The sequence below is a fragment of the Lissotriton helveticus genome, chromosome 8 (genome assembly GCF_964261635.1).
Source record: "Lissotriton helveticus chromosome 8, aLisHel1.1, whole genome shotgun sequence".
NCBI lineage: Eukaryota > Metazoa > Chordata > Amphibia > Caudata > Salamandridae > Lissotriton > Lissotriton helveticus.
The window spans coordinates 24,161,105-24,188,174 of NC_136069.1; the positions used below are offsets into that span (position 1 = coordinate 24,161,105).

General features: G+C 45.3%; 1 protein-coding gene across 1 annotated transcript; it reads left to right on the forward strand.

Moving 5' to 3' along the window:
- On the forward strand, positions 1-27,070 carry LOC144772256 (uncharacterized). The gene is made up of 2 exons (XM_078656479.1): positions 1-143; positions 22,371-27,070. Exon 2 carries the CDS (start codon positions 23,438-23,440, stop codon positions 24,377-24,379), a length of 942 nt encoding a protein of 313 aa, XP_078512605.1. The 5' UTR covers positions 1-143; positions 22,371-23,437; the 3' UTR covers positions 24,380-27,070.

Here is a 27,070-nt window from a genome sequence, read left to right on the forward strand (position 1 = left end):
CCCAGCAGCTGTAGGGGCGGAAGGATCCTCGGTCTGTGCGGTGACCTTCACCCTCTGACCCCGGACGTCACCTCCGGCCTCGGATTGTCATCTTCACCGTCCCAGGCCGAGGGGGAGAGGGCTCTGAGCAGGGGTCTGAGCAGGTAGGAGTCTTCCTGTCCACTCCCCCTCCTGAACTCTGCACCACCCCGGGTTGAGGACCCTTCACTTCTCCTCCCCCCTCTCCTGTGCAGCCTCTCCCCTCCCTCCTCTCCTGTGCAGCCTCTCCCCTCCCACCTTTCCTGTGCAGCCCCTCCCCTCCCTCCTCTCCTGTGCAGCCCCTCCCCTCCCTCCTCTCCTGTGCAGCCCCTCCCCTCCCTCCTCTCCTGTGCAGCCCCTCCCCTCCCTCCTCTCCTGTGCAGCCCCTCCCCTCCCTCCTCTCCTGTGCAGCCCCTCCCCTCCCTCCTCTCCTGTGCATCCTCTCCCCTCCCACCTCTCCTGTGCATCCTCTCCCCTCCCTCCTCTCCTGTGCAGCCTCTCCCTCCCACCTCTCTTGTGCAGCTTCTCCCCTCCCTCCTCTCCTGTGTAGCCTCTACCCCTCCCACCTCTCCTGTGAAGCCTCTCCCCTCCCTCCTCTCCTGTGCAGCCTCTCCCCTCCCTCCTCTCCTGTGCAGCCTCTCCCCTCCCTCCTCTCCTGTGCAGCCTCTCCCCCTCCCTCTTCTCCTGTGCAGCCTCTACCCCTCCCACCTCTCCTGTGCAGCCTCTCCCCTCTCCTGTGCAGCCTCTCCCCCTCCCTCTTCTCCTGTGCAGCCTCTACCCCTCCCACCTCTCCTGTGCAGCCTCTCCCCTCCCACCTCTCCCGTGCACAGACATGCCAACCCTCCCGATTCAGGCGTGAGACTACCGATTTGAACGCTAGTCTCCCGCCTCCCGATTCCTACTAGCAAAAACCCGATTCCTCGGGGGTTTCAGCTGACACGGCTTGATATTGTGTAAAGTGCTTATTCTTCCAGCAATGAGTGGCGATGCAGGGGCTCTCGAAGGGGTGAAAAACCAACAACGCGTCATTAACAAGGGAATCGTCTTTTAAAGACCTGCGAAGTACTTGGGGGGGGGGGGGGGGGGAGCTGTTTCAGCCCGGGCTGCCACAGGGGGGTGGGGGGTGCATGCACTGCCAACAACCTGCCAGGCCAGTGCCCAACACTTGCATCACCCTCTTTGCCTGCCATTATGCTCCATGCTTCTAAAATGTAAGAAATAAACGTGCATTTGTGTTTCAAATGTCCAATCCTACAGCAGCCACTACCAAAGCCCATACGTGCCGTTAACCCGATTCAAGGCTCCATTCTCCCGATTTTATTTTTTTAATCTCCCACTTTGCTCTCCTGAAATGTTGGCATGTATGCCCGTGCAGCCTCTCCCCTCCCTCCTCTCCTGTGCAGCCTCTCCCCCTCGCCATCCTCTTGTTTCCACGTTGCACCTTGAACCACTTTACGTTGCAGTAGAACTGGTAGTAGTGGAACTTTTGCTGGGTTGCCGGAAGGAATGTTGTTATTAGAGGGGGAGTTCGTTTTACCGAGTGAAGGGTCTGGGTGAATCTAGCTGTACCAGGGCTGTAAGAATAAATCTTTGGAGTATTCCTCTGGACACTGCTCATTACTTTCCCTCTAACTATGGTGGTGACAAAGCAGTGCTTTAAACTGGTACTGAGTACCGGCACTTTATTTTGAGAGGAGAGTACCTCAACAACAAGCTGCAGTATTCAAGGAGGTTTGCAGGCTCATACTGATTTTGAATGTAGCCCACTTTAATGATTGATGCCTGGGAGCCCGAAACTTCTTTAACATAGCAACGGACTGGGATTTGAGGTTTGCAAAGGAAATCTTAGATTTGCTACAGACTCTCCAAACATTGGATACTTTGACAAGAAGTGAGAGAGTTAAAACGTATACTGTGTTTGTTAAAGTCGTTTAAATGATCTTTTTTGACATGTACTGTGATGTTGATTGAATAAGTGCATACTTGGCGACCAGTTTCTCTATTTTTAGCTGTTGCTTTAATTACTCTGTATTTTCTTATGATTCTCCATTGACAGAACTAAAAAAAAAAGCCTTGGAAGCACGCTGTAGTCCTGCACCTTGAAAATACTTCTTACCGATTATTTTGATCTTTCCAATTAATAGACTGTATTGCTTTTTCCTCTGACCTCTACATTTTTATAGAAAGTATTTAACAAATAGCTTATGAATTATCTTGAATACAGTTATCTCAGTGACTCTTCCCAGTTTGGTTTCCAGGCAAAATATGCCACAGTCGCTGGACTTATTGCTGGTAGAGCTGGCCTTTGCATGTTGAATACAGTTATCTCAGTGACTCTTCCCAGTTTGGTTTCCAGGCAAAATATGCCACAGTCGCTGGACTTATTGCTGGTAGAGCTGGCCTTTGCATCATTTTTGACCAGGGTGCCCACATCGCCGCCATCCTGCTTGATCTTTCCATGGCCTTAGACTATCTAATTTCATCCTCCTGTGAAGGATGATTAACTCCGGCATTTACCTACCTGGCTTCATTTCTGTCTTCCATACACCAAGATGTTCTATCCCCCCCTTTCCTTTTTCAAAAATGCCTTTATCATGTGTTGTTCCTTGGGGCTTCTGCTAGAGCCCCATATTTTTTAAATATTAACGTGTCTACTTTCCGATTTAGTTAGGACCTTTTTGTTTTTAAATATTCTCCTCCACGGACAGCCCACAAATAATTTTGTCCTCTACTGATAACTCTTCTGTCCTCCAAGCCGGCTTTCGGTCTTGTATCATGCATTGTGCCATGAATAGAAACCAATCACTTGAAACAAAACAGTGACAAGACTGAGGTCCTGCTGTGCGGTAACAATTTTCTAGCTGGTCCCCAACCTAGTGTCCTGCTGATTTTTGGTCCTGTCCCTCGTCCATGTTCTTGGCTAGAAAATGCCGAGTTGTACTCTTATTCTATGTAAATTCTTCCTTGACCACTCAGGTCAATAAAGTTACAATAAGCTGCTTCTCTATCCTTAGAATGCTGCAGAAAACGTTTATCTGGGTACCTGTTTTAGTTTGGAAATCTATTCACTATGGACCATCAACATGACATCTAGAGTACCGCAGCATCTGTTACTGTGGCATGCCAGAATACCACATTTACAAACTTCAATTGATTCAAAACTCAGCAACAAGACTCATTCTGAAATTACTGTCATATTTGTCAACATTTGAAGGACCTTCATTGGCTCACTATAAATAGTTGTCCTCTTTTGAACATTCTGCGCTTTCCACACAAGGCTTTCCATTGCGCTGACTCTGAATGCCTTAGCAAATTATATAATCTTGACTAACCCACGGGATCTCTCTGCTCATGCAATCTCTTGCTTGTGGCAGGTCAGTGTTGATGCATATTTGGCAGCCATTCTTTCTTGTATCTTGCTGCAAAGAATTGGAATCTCCTGGCCACATCTATTCGACTCTTGGACAATTGTTTGTTAATCAAAAAACATATTAAAACTTGACTTTCTCAGCAGAGTCTATTACTTTTGTTTCAGAATCCCTCCCTTTTTAGCAATATCTTCTCTCACATCAGGGCACCTTTTCTGGGATATTTGTTTGCGCTCTATAAAAGTTTGACTTTGAAAGGCAGAAAGTTTGCAAACTACTGTTATTTACATTCATGCAATCAAAATGATCCAATAATTCTTTAAATGATGTCTCTATCACTGTGTCCTGAACAGTGCTTTTGTGTTTAATCACAAAAATAAGTCAGTTTATGGCATTTCATTCTCCTAAGATGACATTCTCTTGCATCTGCACCATGAATAGCAACACACTACATGCAAAAAGAAAATAGACATCTTCACATGGTTGTCCTATTCTTTCTTTCCTAGCTCTTGTCATTTTTTAAGAACCTTTATGTACATTTTGGTGGAATAGTGGTGACACAATTCAGTACCTTTATACAATTAGTTCAGCATGGGGATACAGCAAGGGGTAGTATGTGTCATATACCTACTGTACATACAATCACGGCTGAGAGGTACAAAATCCATACACAGGTATTAACATTAAAATACAAGTATCAGTCAATTCTTGGCAATTACAGGAGCTTGGTCTTAAATTAGTAATCTGTAAGAACCAGTTATTACCATTCTGTATATGTCTCTCAGCTAATCTCCATGCATTTGTGACATCGACCCACATTCTTGTCAAGGAACCCAGGTGTTTTTTAACCTGCTCACTCGGTCCTGGATTACTACAGGAAGAGTTTTTGTGATTCTGTTGACATTAGTTCTAAACCGCCACAAAGACATTGGTTGAGATCTAGGTAATTTCATGGGGTGTGTGGTTGTCAGTCTTTTGACTACCAACGTATGTGTTAAAACGACCTCCTAATGTGATCAAAAGATATTCTGACTCTTCCTACTGTTAGTGAATAACAGAATTAAGGGTACTAGCTCACACACGATCTATTTTATTCCTTTGACTTGGAATACAACTTCCCTACAGAAGATTTAGAAAACATTGCAGGCTAATAAAATGAGTCATTGTACCACATTCAGTAGAAGCCCTCTAACATTTCTGCAAGGACCCAAATATTGCCTTCAGTTGTGTAGGAGTCGGGTATCTTCAGATAGGGATCTTGCATTAATTGTCCTTGTATTGGGAACTTATGGAGATGGAACCCTCTCCACCGCCACCTTCAAAATACATCAGTGCCTCCAAATACAGGAGTTGTTTCCTTGGGTGGGTGAATTCTGACAGACTCTAAACTTGCTGTTGGTGCTCCAGAAAGCAAAAACCGAGTGAGAGGGGAAGGGCAGTGAATTTGTGAGGGACACATTGATATTAACCCACTAGGAACAAGAGAAAAGGAGGTTGGAGAGACAGGGTGAATGGACCAGAGGAGAAAGAAGCAGGATAAGGGAAGATGAAAGACACAGGATAGCCTTAAAGACTAGAAAGCCCAGGATGCCAACAGTAACAGCTGCATGTAGGAAAAGGGATTCTAAGTCGAACTCTGTAGGAGTAGTTTCCAAGGGTCCAAAGGAGCATGTGCACCAGTATGTAGAAGGCCAGGATTTTTGGAATGGTTTTTGAGTTTTGAGATAACTTGTAGAGTGCAGGTTTTGATTGCGTCTAGGGGAGATACTTGAACGAGTCACTTGCCCATATAGGACGTGCCACTCATTGGGCTAATGCGTGGGTCTGATCAAATGAATTACAAGCGGATGTAAGCAGTTCTAATCAGACAGTTTGGTTAGAAGCAAGTTCAGTATCTCAGAGATTCAAAGGCAGCGAAAAGTCTTGTGTTTGAAACTAAGATATCTGCTGCAGATTGGAATGAGTGGATTCTCATTCCCTTAACCAGTTGATGGAGATAAAGCAACATATGGGAGACTGCTGTGCCCCTCTTAGGCTGAAGCAGCATGGGTCTAAGTAACTAATAACTTCAAAGAGAAACTCTCAATAGATTCCAAACCAGAGGGTGAAGTCCACAGCAGTTTTCAAGGGAAGACTCAGGCAAAAATGGAAATAAGTTTCCAGTCAGTACAAAAGAATAAAGGAGGCCAAGGAAGTTCCTCCAAGCCCAAAGTGATTACTTGCTATAGGTGTCACAAGGAGGGACACTGCACCTATCACAGAGAGTAGCCAATAGTGACCCATACTGTCAAGGGATCCTCTTGTTCTGTCTTAGCATTCACCATGTGAGTTATATTAACACTTTTCAAGACCAAGTACCACTTTGTCGCTGGGCAATCTGCCATGGGCTTGAGAGACTAGTGCTGATGATGTCAGGAAGTGACCCTGCTTCATCGCTGAAGATGCAAGTGCTGATTGTTCTGGAGGCTGCAACTGCTGAAGATACACCACCAAGGGTGGCACGTCCATGATCATGAAACTGCCAAATCTGAGCACTTGACTGCAGCTCAAGGCCTTTCATTCCAATTCCACCCCACAACCTACTTGAGGCTGTTGCCCCGAGCCCTGCAAAAGAACCAAAGGTGCAAGGTGTGTGCAGGTTTAACTGTGCATTCTGCACTGCTATCACTATTTTGATATTCAGTGGGTAAACTCAGGACTTAAAACACAAAAAAGGTGATAGGAGGAATGCTTGCAATTTGTCTAAACCCAACAATTTCTTGTGTAGCACCCCAAACTATCGTTCTTTTTCTCACAATAGCAGTCAGGCGTGCTGGCCAAGAAGCAGTTAAGCCCACCAGAGTGCAGACATCTACCACTGCACAGGCATGCGTGTCATATTCCTAGAGTGCTACATGGGTGTCTGGCCACATGTTCATGAAGCACTAATGCCTGGATAACCATGTCCTGCAGGAAGATCATTTTGCCCAATCTGATCTGTAGGATTTCCTGGTCTGAGCCATTCCACACACCCACTACTTTGTGGGGGTAGTGCTTTGGCATCTATTCACAAGGTGCAGAATCTGTGATTAGAAGTATCCGTGAGAATACGGATGCGGTTGGAGTATTAACCAGAGTTACGAAAGAAAGTAACTTTTTCGTAACCTCGATCTAAACAATGGCCAATTCTGTCACTAACAAATAGATGTACTCTTGTGAGCTCAACAGTTTAACCCAAAGCTGATTTTAAGCAAGATATATAGCCAGTGTCCTTAATTTGCATATATTATGGAAGCCTACTGCTTCTGAATCTTCCAACAGAGTGCACAGCACCCTCAAAAGCAATAATTCATGTGGCATATATAGGTCCTGAAAAGAATGCAAAATGAACACATCTTTTATCTGACTCAGTCTGTCCTCTTTTATGATAAAACATTTCTTAACTGTCACATAGAACATCATCCAATACTAAATGTATTGCCTCTTATAACTGTACATGTACCCATATTTATGTCTGAAGAAGCATCACCCAGCACAACATATATGATGTGTGACTGGGGGTGAGTGTCTGAAAAGTTTTATCAGTCTCCTTGTGTTCGATCTGCACCCCTACACCTTTACCTAACATGCAAAGTGCTCAGAGATCCTGCGGAATGAGCCCTCACATAAGACCCCGTATAGATGCTCGGTTGAGTCCTGGTGATTTGCTTGTGATGAAAAGTACTACTACTTCTACTGCAACTAAGGTAAATCGTAAATCATACGTTCTTATATAGCGCCTTTCACCGTAAGGTCTCAAGGCGCTTCCTTTGGGTACCCGTCCTGGCTTTTCCCTGCGAGATAACCCCTACTGGGCATCCCCAAGGTGAAAGCCAGGCATCCCATCGCGGTGGGGCCGTTATGCAGACTTAGCAAGCTATTGCCCAGAGTTGCAGAGTGTGAACCCATGATTCGAGTAGGCGCCGAGGCGAGAATTATCGGGTCCGTGGACATTTTTGAGCTCAAGACCCTGCCGCGTCGGGAATTGAACCCTGGTCCCGGGTCTGACCTCTGCGTCTGGGTCGGCCTCCTCTAACCGGTGAGCCACACTTCTTGACTTCTTTAGGACTGTTTAGTGCCTCAGATTAAGGGAGTGGTATTGAACACACATTTCCTCCAAGTGTCATCAGCATAGGGAGAAAGTCGTCGTCTGCGATAATCTGTAGAAGGGATTGAGTGTCAAGAGGTGTGAAGGATGCACATTTTGGCGTATTTTTCAGTATAATGAAAAGGGTAGGTTATTTGAAGAGTAGACTATTGCAAGCATGGTGTACATTGATAGAGCCCTCTCAGAAAAGATGTTGCTAATGCTAGTGACAGTCAAACCTGTACTTTAATTTTCTGCTTTTGTTTTGGATGGGTGCCATATTTAACAGTTTACTTGAGTGTACTTGATTGAGTTGTGGTTTTATTGATTTATTTTTAAGTAATTTCCACGGGTGAAGGTAACTAGGTTTTATACATTTTTCTTTGAGTTTTTATCATTTGCAAGACTTGTCTGGTTTTGAGATTCCTCTTGGTTTTCTCATTCATGTACCTGGTAGCAGAGAGTTTATTCATGATGGATATTGACAGCATTCGGACAAAATGTCTACAGTGTTGCCTATGCTTTAGTTGTTATTTATGAGATCGTGAGTGAAGTGATGAGTAGCCAAGGATGCTGCTAAAGCTTGGAAAATATGCCAACACTTTGTTTGCTATTTGTTGTGTTCAGTGTTTGAAATCAAGAACCAGTTATTAATAGAGCTTTTTTAAGCTGTCTCCCTGTTTTTCAGTCACGTTGATACCATCAATAGTCATCAGTAGCCATTGCTCCATGAATGTGTTTGGTGGTGGAGAAAAGATATAATTGAATAAATTTGAGATTAATTCATTATTTCTAGTAAAGCAATGCAACAGATAGGTAATATATGAGCAGGACTTGCCTAAGTTGGTTTGCAACTCCAGCTGGTGGAATTTTTCTGTACTTCAAGCCTAGGGATCTGCAAAGGTGGCCAGTGTTTTGTAGAATTATCTTATGTTGTGTTCAGACTGTTTAAAATTCAGTTACATGTTCAGGTTTTCTAATATTGAGTTTTTTTCCCGCTATCGCCTTTTTAGGTCTCGACTATTCTATCACATAAGTGATAAATAGACGAGAGTATTGAGGGCAAACCAAGCTCTGAAACCACCAAGCGGATTACATCGAGTGCATGTGCTCATGCACGCGCTTACCATTTGCTCCCCGAGCCGCCTGCCTCCAAGAGCTTCACTTCAAAGGGATACGCTCTCCCACCCCCTGCTTCACACTTTTCACGGCCGCCAGGCCGTGTCTCGCATTTCTCCTCCCCCCCCTAATTATGTACTCGCAGTGCCTGCTTGTTTCTTTGGTTTGCTTTCTCTCTGCCAGCCCACTTGTAATGTAATGTCCTTGAATAGTAGAAGGCAAACTGGGACATGAACTCCCGCCGCACCTTAATGCATGGAAATCAACAAAATCTCTAGGTTATAATATTTTGTAGAAAAAAAATCGGGACTAGAACACAGTATTCCTGACATAGGCTCATGTGCTATGGTTCAGCCAGCCATATGCTCGCCGCTGGCACAATACAGTATTCATTCGGCCACGGGTACAAATCTAGTAAGGCAGACTCAGCATTCCCTACTCCACAAGTGAGTGGATTGAGTAATATACACCAGGTTACAGTGCATGTATGGCGGCCAGGGGGAAAGAATAAGTGATTTGTCCATAATCAGCAGGATGTGCCGTCGCCGAGGCTCGAACACAGACCCCCAGCCACTGACGGGCTCTCACTCTGTGAATCCCTGTGTTTGCCTTAAAGGGGTTGCTCTGATGTTTGCCGAGCTGCATCTTTGTTTTCTTCGGCGTCGCTTGCAAACTCTAATTTTTCAATATTTTCGTAAGCAGCACAGCACTCTGCCTATGCTGCGCTGGTTATTTTAGTAACACACATAGAGTCCTCCCCTCACCCTCCCCCATGTCTCAAAGCATGTCCTTTCAATTTCAAAACAAAAAAGCGTCTCTAGTACTCTGTTCACTACAGAATCGGACTAGCAGCCTGGGAGCCTCACAGCTGTGAGTACCTTACAGGCAACTTGCTGCCTGCATTCAGACGTGTGCGGGCTTACAGCTTCACTCTCTGTTTCCCTGTCTTGAAGAGGGGGGAGCGTTTCTCGATTTTACCCCTGCTCTGCTGGGGTAAAGTGAGATAAGTGTTATGGGGCTCCCCTTGCTCGACCAGAAGATTCCTTGGGTTTGCTTTTGAAGTGGAGGCGGGGCGGGTGTTTTATGACCCCTCCGTCCGTTTGCTTAGGAACGTTTTGCAGACGTAAGCTGCATCTGCTGCCACGTTAGAAGTGTTGAGCCAACATATTTACTGTTTGTGATCAACAAAGGCTTGTTTTACTTACAGCTCACAACCCGGCGCTGCGCTGTACTATCTGGAGCAGCGGCTTTAAAATAGAATTTTCTGATCTGCCCACAAACCCCCACCCCCTAGCAATGCCCACGCAGCACGTGCCACTTTCCTGCCTTCCCCACCAGAAGCCAGGCCAGAGTTTTAGCACTGATACAGAAACCGAGAATTCATTGCCTCCTGCCTTCATACCAAGTCAAAGTCAAACTAAAAGCAAATTATTCCTGTTCCTCTGCGTTTTTACTGTTTCTAAAGAAAATGTGTGAAACGCATCTCTCAGCGAGTTGTCATAGGAGAATCGGGCTTCCTTATTGCTGGAATGTCTGATTACAGAATACCACTTTCCTGCTAATGGCCCACAGCGCGCTCTGGCCGTCCAGGGCAAAGCATCTCTACCCACACATCTACCCATCCTCTTACCCACTCATCTAACCACCCTCTTATCTACTCATATCACCATCCTCTCATCCATTTATCCATTCTTTCACCCACTTATTCAACCATCCTCTCACTCATTCATTATTCTATCCACCCAACCATTCATTTTTCACCCACCCACACATGCATCCTTCTAGCCACCCATTCATCTTTCGCCCACTCAGTGTTCATCCTTCCATCCATCCATCCATCCATCTTTTCACCCACTCATACACCCATCCTCTTACAAATGTATCCATGATTGTATGCACCCACTCATCCAAATACCCATTTATCAACCCATTCTTTCACCAGCTCATCCATCCATCCTTTTTCCCCTTTTCTACTACTAGCCCATCTTTTTTCTTCTTTATTGCGTTAATGTTACCCGTTTATCTGCCAAGTTGCAGACAGAAGAGGTACATATAGAGCCCCACCCCGCTCTAGCTGCTAAAGTGGGTTCACAATGTCAATGCAATAGATCTATGATCTGTGGCTCGGAAGCTGGGGCGTGGCATTTGGGGATGCTGCCCACCGGTTATTCGCAGCTGTCTCTCCCGTCTCCTTGTAACCCTGCCCCTCCTTTCACTAGAGGCTCTCTCTTTCTAACCCGGTCACTTATTTCATCTCAGCCTTTCAGTCTATCCTTGTGGCACTCACCACCACCACTCAAGGCTATCTCTGCGCTCTCCTAGTCACCCATCCCCTTCCTTCACTAGAGTCTCTGCTTCTTACCGGTCTCCTCCATTCACTTCACCCCTTCAGTCTCTCCTAATTTCCCTCCCGATGGGCTGTGTCTCCATCTCCGAGTCACTCCGTTCCTCCTTTCACCAGAAGCTCTCAGCTTCTTAGTGGACTTCTCCTGCCACTGTCTTCTAGTGGTACTGCCATCCTGTACTACACTGGCAATCTCTCCCCTCGTCATTCTGTCCCTCCTTTCAGCAGAGACTGTCCTTTTCTCAACCAGTCACTCATTTCATCTCAGTCTTTCAGTCTCTCATGGTGAGGATGGGGATGGAAGAAAGACTTGAGGGAACACCAGGGAGGAATAAAGTGATAACATTTGTGAACCTACATCATTCCAGTGCAGAGAAGCAAGGTGACTGGCTGCCTTCACCAGCTGGCATCTCATGCCAGTGCAACGAGGCAGGGTGACTGGCTGCCTTCAGCAAATGGCATCTCATCGTGCCAGTGCAGTGTAGCAGAGTGACTAGCTGCCTTCAGCAGCTGGTGCAGGGTGGCTGGCTGCCTCACACACACACAACCACACACACAAAACCACAACCACAACCACAAGCACACACACACACACAACCACAAGCACACACACAAGCACACACACACACAAGCACACACACAACCAAAGCACACATACAAGCGCACACACACACACAACCACACACACACAACCACACACAACCACACACACAAACACACACAACCACGCACACACACAACCACAACCCCACACAGTCACACACACAACCACACACACACACACACACACAACCACACACACAACCACACACACACAACCCCACACACACACACAACCACACACAACCACACACACACACCCACACACACACAACCACACACACACAACCACACACATACACACAACCACACACATACACACAACCACACACACAACCACACACAACTACACACACACACAACCACAACCACACACACAAACACACACACAAACACACACAACACCACACACACAACCACGAACACAACACACACAACCACAACCACACACACAACCACAACCAGACACACCACAAACAGACACACAACCTCACACACAACCATCAGTGCACAATTTCTACAGTCACACACACCACTAGCCATCAGTGCACACATCAATTGTTAACGCATCCACAATTACATATTGTAGCAATCGCAGTATGGCGCACTTTACTTTTAAACATATTCATCTAAAGCGCAGCATGCCACCATTGCTAAAAAAATAAATACACATTTTTTTGGCCTACAATTTATAGACTTTTGTTGCAATTGGTGTTGCAATATTTAACAATGCCAATAGCTCAAACTTAATTAATGCGAGACCTATTGCATTGCAAATGCTTGTTTCTGAAGGGTATATAATTTGTTTTTGCAGATACATTTTTTCAGTTTTTGATTCTGATGAGTATTGCATTGTAATATTTATATAGCGCTTACTGCTGCTTTGTGGGTTGCTGAAATGCTTGCCTAGATGGGTAGCGCACTACACCGTGTAAGTTGTGTGGTTGGTAGTTCACGGTTTTTGTTTTGATCCTATATGTGAATTTATCTGGGTTGTGCGAGAGGACTACTCAGCTGCGGTTATTGTGAAATGGGAAACAGCGCTAAGAAGTGTGATAGATGAACAAGTGTGAGAGATGGGCACGCAGTTTATGGTTTTCAGTAAGCTGGTAGCTTTGAGCATCTCTTTATGGTATTTGTTCTGTGTATTGCCCACTTACGTGGGTAATGCTCTGGGTTGCCCACTCTGCGATACTGTGATGGTGTGGAGAAGTGGTGGAGAACTCTGCCGGGATGGGCTTTGTTAATATCATCCCAATTGACACTGTCATTGTTAGATGTCAAGAAGCAGTCAAAATATGTGGCTAGTTAGGACCTGCAATGATGGACTAGATTAAGTTCTTCATGTGTTAGATCTATTCAGGTATTTATTGCCTGTTCAGTTGGTGATCGGTAGTTAGTTGTCTGGAACTCGTACAGTACTCTGTGTTGGGCAAGCCTCTAAGCAGCTTTGTTTTATGTGAATTTAAGAATGTCAAGCAGTAATAGAGAATTATTATGCAGCATGTAGGAACCACCATTGACTGCCCAGCTGCGGTGTAGGTGGATCAGTGAATTGAAATCAATTTTAATATTGGGGTACTCTATGTCTTACTAGTATCCTTTAAAAGCCTGAATAACTGAGTGTTGTCTGAGAGTTTTCCAAGTGCCTATCACAAGTAGTGAATAGTTTGGTTGTAGAGTACTGAAAGGCACAGAGGAATTGGTATGAGAAAACTGGTCTGTTAAATTCTACAGGGCATCCACAGTAGCAAAGTGACACATTTACTGTTGAAGTTAATTTCGTAGTTATTCCTAAGTTTGATATTCAGAGTCGCTGGGTCTGCGAGAACAAGACATGGACCCCTTATAAATACCTAGCAGGTGATAGCGAGACCGAAGCTTTCAGTTAAAAGTAGTTATGAGGAAATCTGACTATGCAGAGACCCGTGGAGTTTCCAAGTTGTGAGCACTCGCACAACAGTATTTGTCTCTGTGTATAAATCATGATGCCAAGGAAACCAAAACTAGATGGTATTCAACCAATTTTGAATTTGTTCAAGGATATTAGAAGATTGGAATGTGGAGCAATCCATTGAATACAAGGGGTGCTCCGAGCTTCTATGGGCCTGTAAAAGCCCGCAAAGCAACATTCCATTGTTGTTTTATAAAGTCCTCTCCGAGCCTGAGGTGATTTAAGCCCCCTCGGGCTCAATGAGGCCTTTATTTTATTTGTTAGAACATTCTGCCCTCTAGTGGCAGAATGTTCTAATAACCTTATAGCCCTTCGTAGCTGGGCTATACCTGCTATTAAAGTCCAGCTCCTTTGTTAAAGGCCCTCGCGTCGGGCCTTTAACACTGAAGCGGGCCTTTAATAGCAGGTGTGGCCGGCTACAGCAGGCTATAAGGCTAAATTATTAGCTTAGAGGCTGGGTTGAGTTAGGAGCTATGCTTAGAGGCTGGGCTGAGTTAGCTGCTATGCTTAGAGGCTGGGTTGAGTTAGGAGCTATGCTTAGAGGCTGGGTTGAGTTAGGAGCTATGCTTAGAGGCTTGGTTGAGTTAGGAGCTATGCTTAGAGGCTGGGTTGAGTTAGGAGCTATGCTTCGAGTCTGGGTTGAGTTAGCAGCTATGCTTAGAGGCTGGGCTGAGTTAGGAGCTCTGCTTAGAAGCTGGGTTGAGTTAGGAGCTATGCTTAGAGGCAGGGTTGAGTTAGGATCTATGCTTAGAGGCTGTGTGGAGTTAGGAGCTATGCTTAGAGGCTGTGTTGAGTTAGCAGCTATGCTTAGAGGCAGGGTTGAGTTAGGATCTATGCTTAGAGGCTGTGTGGAGTTAGGAGCTATGCTTAGAGGCTAGGATGAGTTAGGAGCTATGCTTAGAGGCTGGATTGAGTTGAGTGCTATGCTGGAGGACTGGTTCATGGAGCTAATTATTAAAACTTCAATGTTGCACCTAAACCTTTATTGGCGCAGCTCCTCATTAATTCAAAGGAACAATATGTCCCAATGTTTTAAGTCAATTAAGTGGCCCAAATAAACAACTGTTATACCAGCAGTGACATTATATTGTTAACGTAAAGCCCTTCGCTGAGCAAGAAACAGAGAAGCGCAATATTGTCTGTATAAGTCAGTCCTCAAACAAAACTTATGCCTGTTACCTCTCAGTTGCCATTCTTAAAATCACCTCAGATTAGGAGTTGTCCTCAAAATATGAAAAAATATAATGTTTCCTATTTTCTAAGTGTTTATTACTGTGGTTTAAAACACATCACGCCCCCCTGGAAAGATCCAGTGTGATAAGGGGATAGAGTCATAATCTTAAATCCGACTACTGTAATCTTTGCCACCAATTGCTGACTGGTCTCTTCCTCCCTATGGGCGTGCATGGAGGAGTCTTTTTTTGTCTCCTCTGACCCACTAGCCCATGTATATTAGAGCATCTAGGTGGTGTTGGGTCCCAGGAAAAGGATTCCTCCAGTGACATGGTATCCTCATAGCATCTCTATGGTCTAGGTCATTTTAAGGGGGGGGGAGGGGGGTTGGAGTTCATTTTCTGCCCTTGTATGGTGGATTCTCTGACCAGTAATCCTAGTACTTGCAGGTAGAGTCCCCTATTGGCATTGGCTAGTAAGCTGTATTCCCTCCTATAATCTGACACCCTACTCGGATATTTGCGTTAAAGCCTTAGGCACACATTGTGAGTGATGTCATTTATTTTCTGGGCCCAAATACAGTAACAACAAGGTGATGGATGGGATGCTTGAATGAATCTCAGCCACTGGCAATCGCTCGCGCCACTTCCCAATCCATCATGTTTTTTGGCCACTATGCCACCTCCGTTTGAACCCAGCCTTGTGCAAATCAGTCTTAACCATGCTCCTTATGGGTACAGTCCAGCCTGAACTGTCAGATCCTCCCAGTAACAACAAGCTGATGGATGGGATGCTTGAATGAATCTCAGCCACTGGCAATCGCTCGGGACACTTCCCAATCCATCATGTTTTTTGGTCACTGTGCCACCTCAGTTTGAACCCAGCCTTGTACAAATCAGTCTTAACCCTGCTCCTTATGGGAACACTCCAGCCTGAACTGCCTGGTCAGATCCTCCCTTACCCGGAACACAGGCAACCTAGAACCGTCCTGGGTTGCTTGTGTTTGGGTTCATGGATGACCTGGCTAGGCAGTTCAGCCTGGACTGCTCATATTGGAGAGGGGCAAGACTGATTTGCACATAGCTGGGTACAAATTGAGGTGGCATGAAGTGCAAAATAATGATATATTCGGGTGCCGCCCGAGGGATTTCCAGTGGCTGATATTCATTCAAGCATTCTATCCATCACTGTTTTCCAGGAGCATTAACTGTGGGAAGACACCACTGTGGGCCATTACAAAAAGCTTGGCATCTCTGGAACTAATAATTTCAGGCCTTGAGACAAACGCCCCGTATTCACCACAGAGTTGCCGCAGGGAAACCCGCAGCAGGGACTGAGGTAGAGGTTGCAAACAGGAACACAATCCGGTTCCCACCTCACGGTTGAAGCACCATGGGGAGTTTGCAATGTTCCATCGGGTCTAACCCTACTTATCCTTGGCATTCACTGAGCATAGTGCCCTACCAACCTGTCCAAAGAGATTTAGGGCTAGATGTAGGTAAATCAGATTTACCGATTCATAAATACCGAATTTTACCGATTCGGTATTCATGAATCGGTAAATCTGATGTAGGTAATTATTCGGTAACAAATACCGAATCAGTAGGATTCGGTAATTCATTATTTATACCGATTCGGCCTTGAAGCCCATAGGAATCAATGGGAAATACTGATTCGGTAATTACCAAATCGGTAAAAATACTGAATTGCCAAGGGAGACAGATGTGCATGTATACAGGAATTCGTTATTTACCATGCAATAGTATTACATGATAAATAACGAATTCTTAGGGGCCTGTGGCACTGTTTACTGTGCCACCTACATATTGATTTACAGAATCGGTAAATTTACAGATTCGGTATTTTACCGATTCTGTAAATTTACCGAATTGGTAAATTTACCGATTCTGTAAATCAAAGGCCCCCTACATTACAAAACCCAAATACCGGTCGGTAACGGCCGAAATCGGCCGTTACCGACTGGTATTTGGTCTCCTACATCTGGCCCATAGTGCCTTCTCTGAGCATCTGAAAAATATTTGTGAATTTCTCATCAGAACTAGGGGGAACCACAGGAAAAGTACCAGATCCGTGTTTATTCTCCATTCCCAGGTCAGGTTTCATAATTACCGAATTTGATTGTGGGGATACTGAAAGGCCAGAATCTTTGACAAGGGCCCTTTTAGAGTCTGCAGCAGGGAATGCCCTATAGTCATGCACCCTTTACTCATTCACTGTAGTAATCACGCTTCTAAAGGAAATGAGATGTACCATGTTAATCACTATTTTTAGTTAAACATTTGTGTAAAATATTACGTCCAGTAACTGCCATAATTTACTATAGCTTTTCTATGTCAGTTTTAAATGTGCTGACTGGACCAGGAAGCAGGTGCTTTGTACTCCACAAAAGGCACTGGTAATTTTGTTATGTTCAGGTTTAATTCAACTGTAGGTAATATTCACAAAAGCAATAGAAAACAGTAAGAATTGGATAATTAAGAGGTTTGATTCAACACAACATTTGACGTTAACTGTATTCAGTGGCGCGTTTAGGTATTCTAAATTTTGTGTGGTGACCAGTAAGCTCCTAATTTCTGTTGATCTACCAGTGAATGTATAGACTTTATTTTAAAATATAAATGTGTTTAATCTTTTTAATTAAGGCACTCTCCCGGCTCTGCAAGGCATCAATTACACACAAAATTTGTTTACGCCCCTTGATGTATTAGAGGCCCTTGTGGACCACTTCCAAGCTGGTAAAATATACTGATAAGGGATGTCACGAAGGCTGACCAGTTCACCTCAACCCCATGACTTTCAAATATTAAGTCAGCCTTGTATTCATAAGGTTTTCATGATCTGTGGAAACAACCAAATACATCTGTTATTCCATCCAGAGATGAGCTCAAAATGAAGTCCTGATCGCTTGTAGATGTCCAGGTCGTTCGGAAGTCAGCTATTGCTAAGTTGACAAGCGACTATATGGACATCAAGTTACGGTGGGGGTAGGAACTATTCTGGGATGCAATAACGGTCCCACTGAATTGGAAACTTTATTTCCAGTTTTGTATAGGCACCCTGCCCCTTAGGTAATTTGCCATAGGTTGGAAGGTTGAAGGAAGTAACACTTGCCCTTCGTGTGACCGTCGGATGGAAATTATTTCACACGTTATGTTTGCCTGTCCAGGCTACTCATCCACCCGGCAAAAATGGTTTGCACCGATATGCAGGTCACTAGGTGCACGGAACATCCAAAGATTCCCTCCGTATCATCAGATCAGATTCTTCCTTACCACTGGTCATCTCTGTTGCAAAATACTTGGGTGCTCAGGAGCAGATAACAGCGTTTTTCTGGAACTCTGAAGGCTGAGAACCGCTTCTGCACTGAGAAGAAGATGTAGCACATCGACGGAGAAACCTCACCTGCCTTTTAACCCGCAGGATCAGTCCCGGCGCGACTTCGAAGGAGAAAGCAGGCACCCCGCAAAATGGCGGACACCGCATGGGGCTAATCGGAGAGCTCTACAGGTGATCAGTTGAGATGCTGTATGGGGACCCTGGCTCTCAATCTATCTACCACCCCTGGAGGTAATGCCCAGACCCATCGCGACCACTGGAGCGCCCATGCTGACACCTCCCGAAGAACAATTTATGCCGCTTTGCCCCACAGCCTGCCTGCCTGTCTTTAAAATGGCGGCCATTCTGTAATATCGGCACTGCCGTCTACACAATCTGACTCGAGGACCCATGTCTACTTTCTGCCAGGCGCTGTTCTGGAGGGGATAATACCTTGCTGCCCTCCTCTAACCCTGGGGCAGGTCTACCGGCGCACCACGATCTTCCTACCACCGGCTGTGCAGGCCCTGTGCTTACAGATAGCCTCTAAGTGATGCTGATTGATTCCATTGGGACCCACGAATGTTGAGAGTGGATGCAGCTTACACCTGGATGACTGATTTTGCTCCCTGAGTGAGGCCTCTAGTCCCTTGCCACTCTGAGCTTGATAGCGAGGAGCCTGATAGCGAGGAGCTCACCTCTGATGCTTCTGGCTGGGCATAAAAACAGCGTCCTCTATCCCTATCTTAGCCCAACCACCCCCGGCGCTCATCACAAAATACAGGAGGAAAACTGAACTACTTGTTTTAACTTACCGGGGTGATGCCAGCTGCACGACGATGGTGCTGCCCCAAGATTTCTGCTCGTGGCCGGACCCACCCGGAAGCCGCGACCGATGAGGCGCTAAACTTCCGATGCGTCACCTGGGCACAGGCTCTGTGACTCGGCGCGTGTAACCAGCCTTCTGCGCTAGTGTCGGATCCGCTATTCCCGACTATGCCGCTCTTGGCACATACGAGACTCTCCTTGTCGCTGCCCAGTTGTACGCCGACCTGTGGCCACAGAGCTGAGTAGGCTGAGCCAGCTGCAATGAGACATCGAGGTCCCAGGTCATGGAACTAGTAGCCTGGTCGGTGTTTAGCGGACTATGTTGGTGTCAGACCCGCCATTTGTGCTACAGCCACCTATTTGGGGGCTCTGAACACGGTCGTGACCCCATGCCTCTGCCCGGTTGCCGTTGCCCTGAGATTGATGCCGCTGCTGGGTTGCAGGCTGCTGGCCATTGTTTTGTGTAGGGTACGTGGTTGCCTTGACTCTTCATGTTGCAGCGAGACTTTTTCCCTTGTTCCCTGCAACTACACTACTCTTTCTTCACCTACCTAAACATGTGAGCTTGACTGTCTACGCCTGGCGCTCCACCTTGTGGCCGCAACAATAATTAACGTACCCCTGTATGCCGGCCTTTTGTATTTGCCTGGACCTCCACTGTTTGGTCAGGGAGGCTGAGATGCTGTGAGACTGTGGGGATTGCACCTGCAAGCTGCCGACTGGAAGAGGAGTTCTTGATGGGACACTGGCATCATTGTAAGAGCACGGAGGTGGGGTGATGTGCAGGCTGAAATGGCACGCTGTACTGCGTGATTTGCGCCCTTCCCCCAGTGCAATATTGTTGCCCTGGTATTGTACTGACCGCGAGTGGTGTATGAGTGCAGACTGGAGCTCTACTGCAGGACTTGGGGCATACGAATTGAGGGGCCACCTGCATACTTTTGTATGATGCCCGATGGAGCTACCTTGTTAGCTATGGGGGAGATTGACTTTGGGCTCCCTCCTTTGACTATCACCTACCCAGCGGGACTTCGGACTAACGCACCCGCGTCTCTCCTAACCTTACCTTCCCGCTCCCACTTCCCCCAACCCTCCCCCCTCTGCTCCTACTCTTTCCAGCATCTGTCCTCTGCCCTCGCATGCCCCTGCCCTTTGTCCCCGCCCTATTTTACTGTGAGCCTCTTCCCTCGCCACTTGAGACTGAACTATTTTGTATGATGCCCAATGGAGCTACCTGGTTTTAGCTATAGGGGAGATGGTCCGTGGATTCCCTCCTTGGTCGTCACCTACCCAGTCGGTTTTTAGACAGACTTCCTTTCGTCTCTACGGTTGTCTCTTCCCTTATCCTCACTCTCTCTCCTCCCGTACCCCCACTACTTTATCTCTCCTTTCTCTCCTCCCCTAATGTATTGCTGACTGTTCTATTTAATTTTTACTTGTTGTTCTTGTTCTGGTATATTGTCGAACCACATTGTTGCACTTCCTTTCGTCTCTCCTGTCGTCTCCTCCCGCATTCTCCCTCTATTTATGTCTCTCCTTCCCTCCTCTCTCAATGTATTGAGACCGAACTATTTTGTCTGATGCTCGAAGGAGCTACCTGGTTTAGCTATAGGGGAGATGGGCCGTGGATTCCCTCCTCGGTCGTCACCTACCCAGTCGGTCTTTAGACAGACTTCCTCTCGTCTCTACGGTTGTCTCTTCCCTTATCCTCACTTTCCCTCCTCCTCTACCCCCCACTACTTTCTCTCCCCTTTCTCTCCTCCCCTAATTGTATTACTGTTTGTTTGATATAATGTTTACTTGTTGATCTTTTCTGGTATATTGTTGAACCACATTTTACACTTCCTTTCGTCTCTCCTGTCGTCTCCTACCGCATCCTCCCTCTATTTATGTCTCTCCTTCCCTCCTCTCTCAATGTATTGAGACTGAACTATTTTGTCTGACGCCCGATGGAGCTACTTGGTTTAGCTATAGGGGAGATGGGCTGTGGATTCCCTCCTTGGTCGTCACCTACCCAGTCGGTCTTTAGGCAGACTTCTTTTCGTCTCTCCTTATTGTCTCTTCCCTAGCTCCTATCCTCTCTCCCCTGAATCTCTCCCCTTGTCTGCCCTGGGATCACAGCTTACTGGACTTTGGACGTTGCCTTGACTCGTCTACCGGTTTGTGTCCCCATCATCCTTCCCCTCCTCTTCCCATGCTGTGTCTCTCACCCTCCCCTCCCCTTTCCCGCCCTCATTATCTGTCTACTTCCCGTACTCCAACCCCCCTCCCCTGAATCTCTCACCTTGCCTGCTTTTCCCCTTTCGTATTTGTGCTTATTGTTTATCTTGACCTTACATGTAACTATGTTGCCATGCTCTAAGAACTGTGTAACCTTTGTAATGATGTAACCTGTAACTATGACCTGATGCTCATGTAGGGCGCTCTGATACCTCCGGGTCTAGCCAGCGCTATATAAAACTTTAAAAATAAAATAAAATAAATAAATAAATGGGTGTGCTACATAAGAACGCCCTAGGTCGAACACTCTTCTAACGATCCAACTCTTAATTTGTCTATGTGCCCTATCTGGTTTTTTTTTTGTAATACTCCATTTTTTTAATGATATGTCTTATATATATATATATCCGTTCACAATTTAATATAGATATATATTTTATATCATTTATGAAAACATGTCTTTTAAATTTTGTCTTTTCTTGTATCCTGTTGTGTGATGAATTGCTCTTTTATGGCCCTGGTGTAAGAAATTAAGAGTTTGAACTGAACACATTAATAGATATTTTAAAAGTCCAATATTTCTTAATCACTTACACAAACATTTACAAGGGTAATCTGCAGCAAGAGTACCAGTTACATGATCAAACTCTGTCATGTTTTAGAGGGTAATCTATCTGAGGAACACAGCACATTATCGATCATAGTAGCATCTGTTAGTAACACTCTAAAATGTATTGTTCTTCCTTACAGTGCCTTGGGATTAAAGGGGCAATATCTGGTTGCGCTCTTAAATGATGATAAATGTACTGATATAAATTGTGAATGATCCCAATTAATTCTCATTTAGTCTCTGGATTCGGTCTTTTGTTTTGAGAATGATTCTACTGTTCACTTTACTATTGTAAGATGTGTTTTATTTACTACTTATTATTTCGTAACATATACATATGTTGAAGTAGAAACATATTTATTAAATTGACTTACTCTGCTTTAGGACTTGAGCTATCTTCACTGACACAGCCCAACTAGGTAAAAACCTTTCTGGGGCGGATTCTGTGCCTATTGAGAGAAAACCTGGCCTGTAAATTCAGATAAGAGTGTTCCTATTGGTTAATAACAATGCTGATTTACAAAAGAATGGTTCCTTTCTCAAGTGGCACAGTGATCAAAACAATGAACTGAATTGTGGGCCAGAGAAATTAGCAGTGGCAGAGACATCAGAGACAAAGTGTACATGTACTAAAAGATTTGTAGTTATGGCGTAACCCATACATTTAGTGATTACTATTTTCTTTACATCCACAGAAACCAGATTCATGAATACATAAGAAGGAAAATCATGAAGAAAACTCCTAGTTCTGGAAATTAATCCTATATTCAAGAAGAGCCAGAAATGATGGCAAACAGCTAACAGAAGCAGGAAAAGAACAATCCAAGGGTTTCACGAGGCTGAGGACCCCCATGCTACTAGATCTATAAGATCAGAATAAAAGAAAGTTCCAACATTAGCACTGGTGCGACACATTAAGACATACCAGTTAAACACCCTTCGGCTGATAACAACCATTCTGTGTTGTTAGTTTATCGTAAATGCTATTTTTGGCTCTACCATACAAACCACCAAAATGAGCAGACCTTTAATGGCCACTTGAATATGACAGAGTGTTCATCAACCATCACGATTTAAGAGTCCACTCGGAAACCAAGAGAAACGAAAAACCTCACCTGTGCAGTGGAAGCATTGTAAAAGGAATTCTAATGAGTAATCTGTTCTCCAGCGTTATTACAAGACTCCTACAGGAGATAAAGCAAACACATGCAGTCAATGTGGAATGATCTTTACCCACTCATCACACCTATAGAGAAATTACCAGACAACATAGGAAAAATATCATGCACCTGTAATGAATATGGAAAAAGCTTAATTAGTCATCAAACCTAAATAGCCACCAGTGAGCACATGGGAAAAATCCTACAAATGCAGTAAATGTGGAAAGAGCTTTATTTACTCATCAAAGCTAAAGATCTACGAGAATCACACTTATTGGGGAAACCGCAGGCACGTGGCGAATGCAGAAATAGGTTTATTGAGATTGCAAAAGTAAAGTGCCATCAGTGAATTCATGTTACACAAATCCATACTCATGCAGTGAATGTGGAAAGAGCTTTATTGAGTCTAACTCTTAAAGCCATCAGCGAACACACACAGGTCAACACCATTTAAATGCTGTGAATGTGGACAGAGATTTACTCATGCTACAGGCTGAAAGAGCCACCAGCGAGCTCGCACTATAGAAAAACTACATACGTGCAGTGAAGGCGGTAAGAGCTTTTCTCGCTAATTAACATTAAAATAGCACCAACGAGCACACATGGAAGAGATACTATATATTTGCATTGACTGTGGAAAGAGCTTTAGTAGCCAAAACAAGCTAAAGTTGCACCAGCAAACACATTCTAAGGAAAAACAACATGTATGTAGTGATTGTGGAAAGAGCTTTAGTCATTCTTCACACCTAAAGAGCCATCAACTAATACATACAGGAGAAAAGCCGTTCAGCTGCACTGAATGTGGAAAGAGATTTAATCACTCTTCACATCTAAAGACCCATAAACTAATACACTCAGGAGAAAAACCATACTCTTGCCCTGAATGTGGAAAATGCTTTAATCAGTCAAAAACCTTACACTACCACCAAAGAATACACTCAGGTGAGAAACCATATAGTTGTACCGATTGTGGTAGGAGCTTTATTGATTCATTTAGTCTCAAGTTACATCAGCGAACACACACAGGTGAAAAACCATACCAATGCAGTGATTGTGGAAAGTGCTTTACTCGAGCAACAAACCTAAAGACTCATCGGCGAACACATACAGGAGAAAAACCATACGCATGCAGTGAATGTGGAAAGAGTTTTGCTTCCTTCTCAAATGTAAAATACCACGAACTAACCCACTCAGGAGAAAAACCATACAGCTGCATTGAATGTGGAAAGAGCTTTAATCAATCAACAACCTTAAAAAAGCACCAACGAATGCACACAGGTGAAAAACTGCACAGTTGCGGTGAATGTGGAAAGAGCTTTACTAAGTCATTCAATCTAAAATTACATAGCCGAATACATACAGGGGAAAAACCATACGCATGCAGTGACTGTGGAAAGAGTTTTCTTCACTCAGGAAATCTAAAGATCCATCAGCGAACACATACAGGGGAAAAACCATACACATGTAGTGAATGTGGAAAGACATTTATGCAGTCAGGAACTCTAAAGATCCATCAACACACACACAAAGAAGAAAAACCATAGAGAAGTTGTAAATGTGGAAAGTGCTTTAGTGAATCTGCACATCTAAAGATCGATCAGAGAACACACAGGAGAAAAACCATACAACAGCAGTGAAAGTGGAAAGAGCTTTATTGAATCAGTGAAGCTAAAAAAAACATTCAGCAAATGCAGACTGGAAAAGAACCATATCTTACAGTTTGAATGTGACAAAATCTTTATTGACTTCTCAAAATTAAAGATCCGGAAGTGTTTGGCCAGTGAAGAGACCAAGCAGCATACTTCCCTCCTGAGATCCATGCTTTGGGCCCTCCGATTCCACCTTAATTGGCTAGCTGTTGGCCATACCTCGCCCCCCCTTCCGGGCTCCCTGACACAGGACTGAGCAGAGACGTTTGCCGAGCACTTATTGCATATGGTCATTCAAGGAGTGGAGGGGACGGCTATTCACCCTGAGCGATGGCTGGTGGTGGTCATTTTGAGGCACCAGCAGAGTGCTGCCTGGGCCGCTGTGACCATATGTAGGCAGCTGGGGGTCAGCCACTGATCTCCCTTCCTTGTTGTTTTGGGAGCTTCAATGCTATGTGTGGCCGAGGGCCCGGCCGCCTGGAGGCTTTCTGGCTGGGTGTATGCAGTGGCCCTGCGAGGAGACTGGTTGCGCAGCAGCCCAGGGGCCAATACGGGCCCAGCCGCATGCGCTGTTTGAAGTTCTGTAGCATTCCGAGGGCCGCTGCCTGGTGAGACAAGCCCCCAGGACGAGTTGCCCTTCCTCATTAGATGCTGTGGCAACGGGGGAGCGGCGGCCCGGGGGTCTCATCCGGCATACGCTGCTTGCGCTGACCATGGACTTCCAGCTCCTGAGACCTGCTAGGTGGGCGTGCTGCCCATTTCTGATCACCTCTGGTCTTCCCCTGGAATCTGGCTGTTGCCACGAAGGTGCAGGATGAGTGGCGGCTCGGAAGTTTTGTCTGGCCTAGGCTGCCTTCATTGCTGGGCGCGGATTGATTTGATGGGGCTGCCAGGGTGGCGTGAATGGACCATGGAGACGCTTGTTGACCTGCTGTGTAGCCCTGTGTGGCTTATTGTGGTGTTAGTCCCCCCTCTTAAAACATCATGGACAGGTGGTTCCCAATGTACAACAGGCCCTTTGGTGCAGCGCTGCAGGGCAGTGTGAAAGTTGTGCTTGGCTGTGGAGAGTATCCCAGACAGACTAGTGCTCCCTGGCACCCTTGATGGAAGAGTTGTGACACTTATGGGGTTCACTTAGCGTTGATTTCCATGTGCGGTTGGATACATCTTTTTCCTCTATTCCAACCATTCTGGACCCCTGTTTACTCTTCTGGCCATGACTGACCTCTCTATTGGTTTGCCATATCGGTACGTACCCTACGTCTATTTGAGACCCCTCTGGTCCACTCCACAGGTGTAGCAGTGCCATGTGCCCGAGTTAGGCCTAGTAGGAAATAGTGCCATTTACATGCACATGGTTCTTTCCTAAAATTGCCTTCACTTTGTCACATTGACTTTTGACAGGCATTTGCATTTGTGAAACTTGAGTTAGTTTTGTGAGAACGCTATCACACTGCCTTGGCATTGCGTACAAGGCCCTCACGTGTATGATATAAATGTTTGTTTTTATGTCCCAATGGCGACACAGCTATCTGTGGAATACAAACAATGGCAATCTGATCACAATCTAGGCCCAAGGTAGGATGCCTTTTTCTATATGTAACCTTACGTTTCCGAGTAGAATCAGCGTAGACACTTCTGCTGAATTCAAGAGGTCACTACGTACTGAGGTTTTCGCCCAGCAGCTGACTGACCTCTCCATAAGGGGTGTCCAGCTCATGGCCAAGACTGTCTTACACCCTTACCCACCAGGTAAAGGGGTTAGATCGTCTAGAAGGGGGTTTCTTGGCAGAACATATATTCACACCCTAGACACATAGGTTAGGGTTTGCATCGTAAGAGTACTGTACATTGTTCTATTTTTGCATATACATGCATATATTAGTTGTCTCAGTAAGATTGTGGAACTCCTTGTTTTATTCAGTGTCTTGACAAATGTTCCCTCTAATATTGTTTTTCCTTTGGACGGCAATGAAGGTCCTCTGTTCACCACACCCCTGTGCGCCTGCACCTCCCTTGTGTTGATTGCCCAACTGCTCTTCTCCTGCTGTATGTGTGTGTGTATATATTATAAATATATTTTAAATTAAGTTCATTTCTTTTTCTTTTTTAGGGGAGACCTGTAACCCCCCCTTTCCCCATACCCCTATTTTTTTGCTGAGTTATATTTTTTTTATCTCCGTGGAAGGGAAACCCCACATCCACCCTTTTTTTAATTACCTTCACCACCCCATAACCTTACTTTCTCCTAAAAGCCCTAAGCCCTAAAAATATCCTTAGCACCCATACCAACCCCTAACCCCTATAAATTAGCTTAAGACTCTTAAGCTTACCCACCCCTAATCATAAAAATGCCCTTACCACACTACACCCCTATAGCCTAAAACACCCTTGCCACCCTATACCCCTTTTCACCCCATAATCCTTAAAATACCTTTACCATCCTATGCCCCGACTCACCCTTATAGGGGTGAGTAGGGGCCCTATGCTCCTACCCACCCCATACCCTATAAATACCCTTGCCATCCTAAGCCCAAACCACCCCTTCACCCAAAAAATACCCATATCACTATATATATATATATA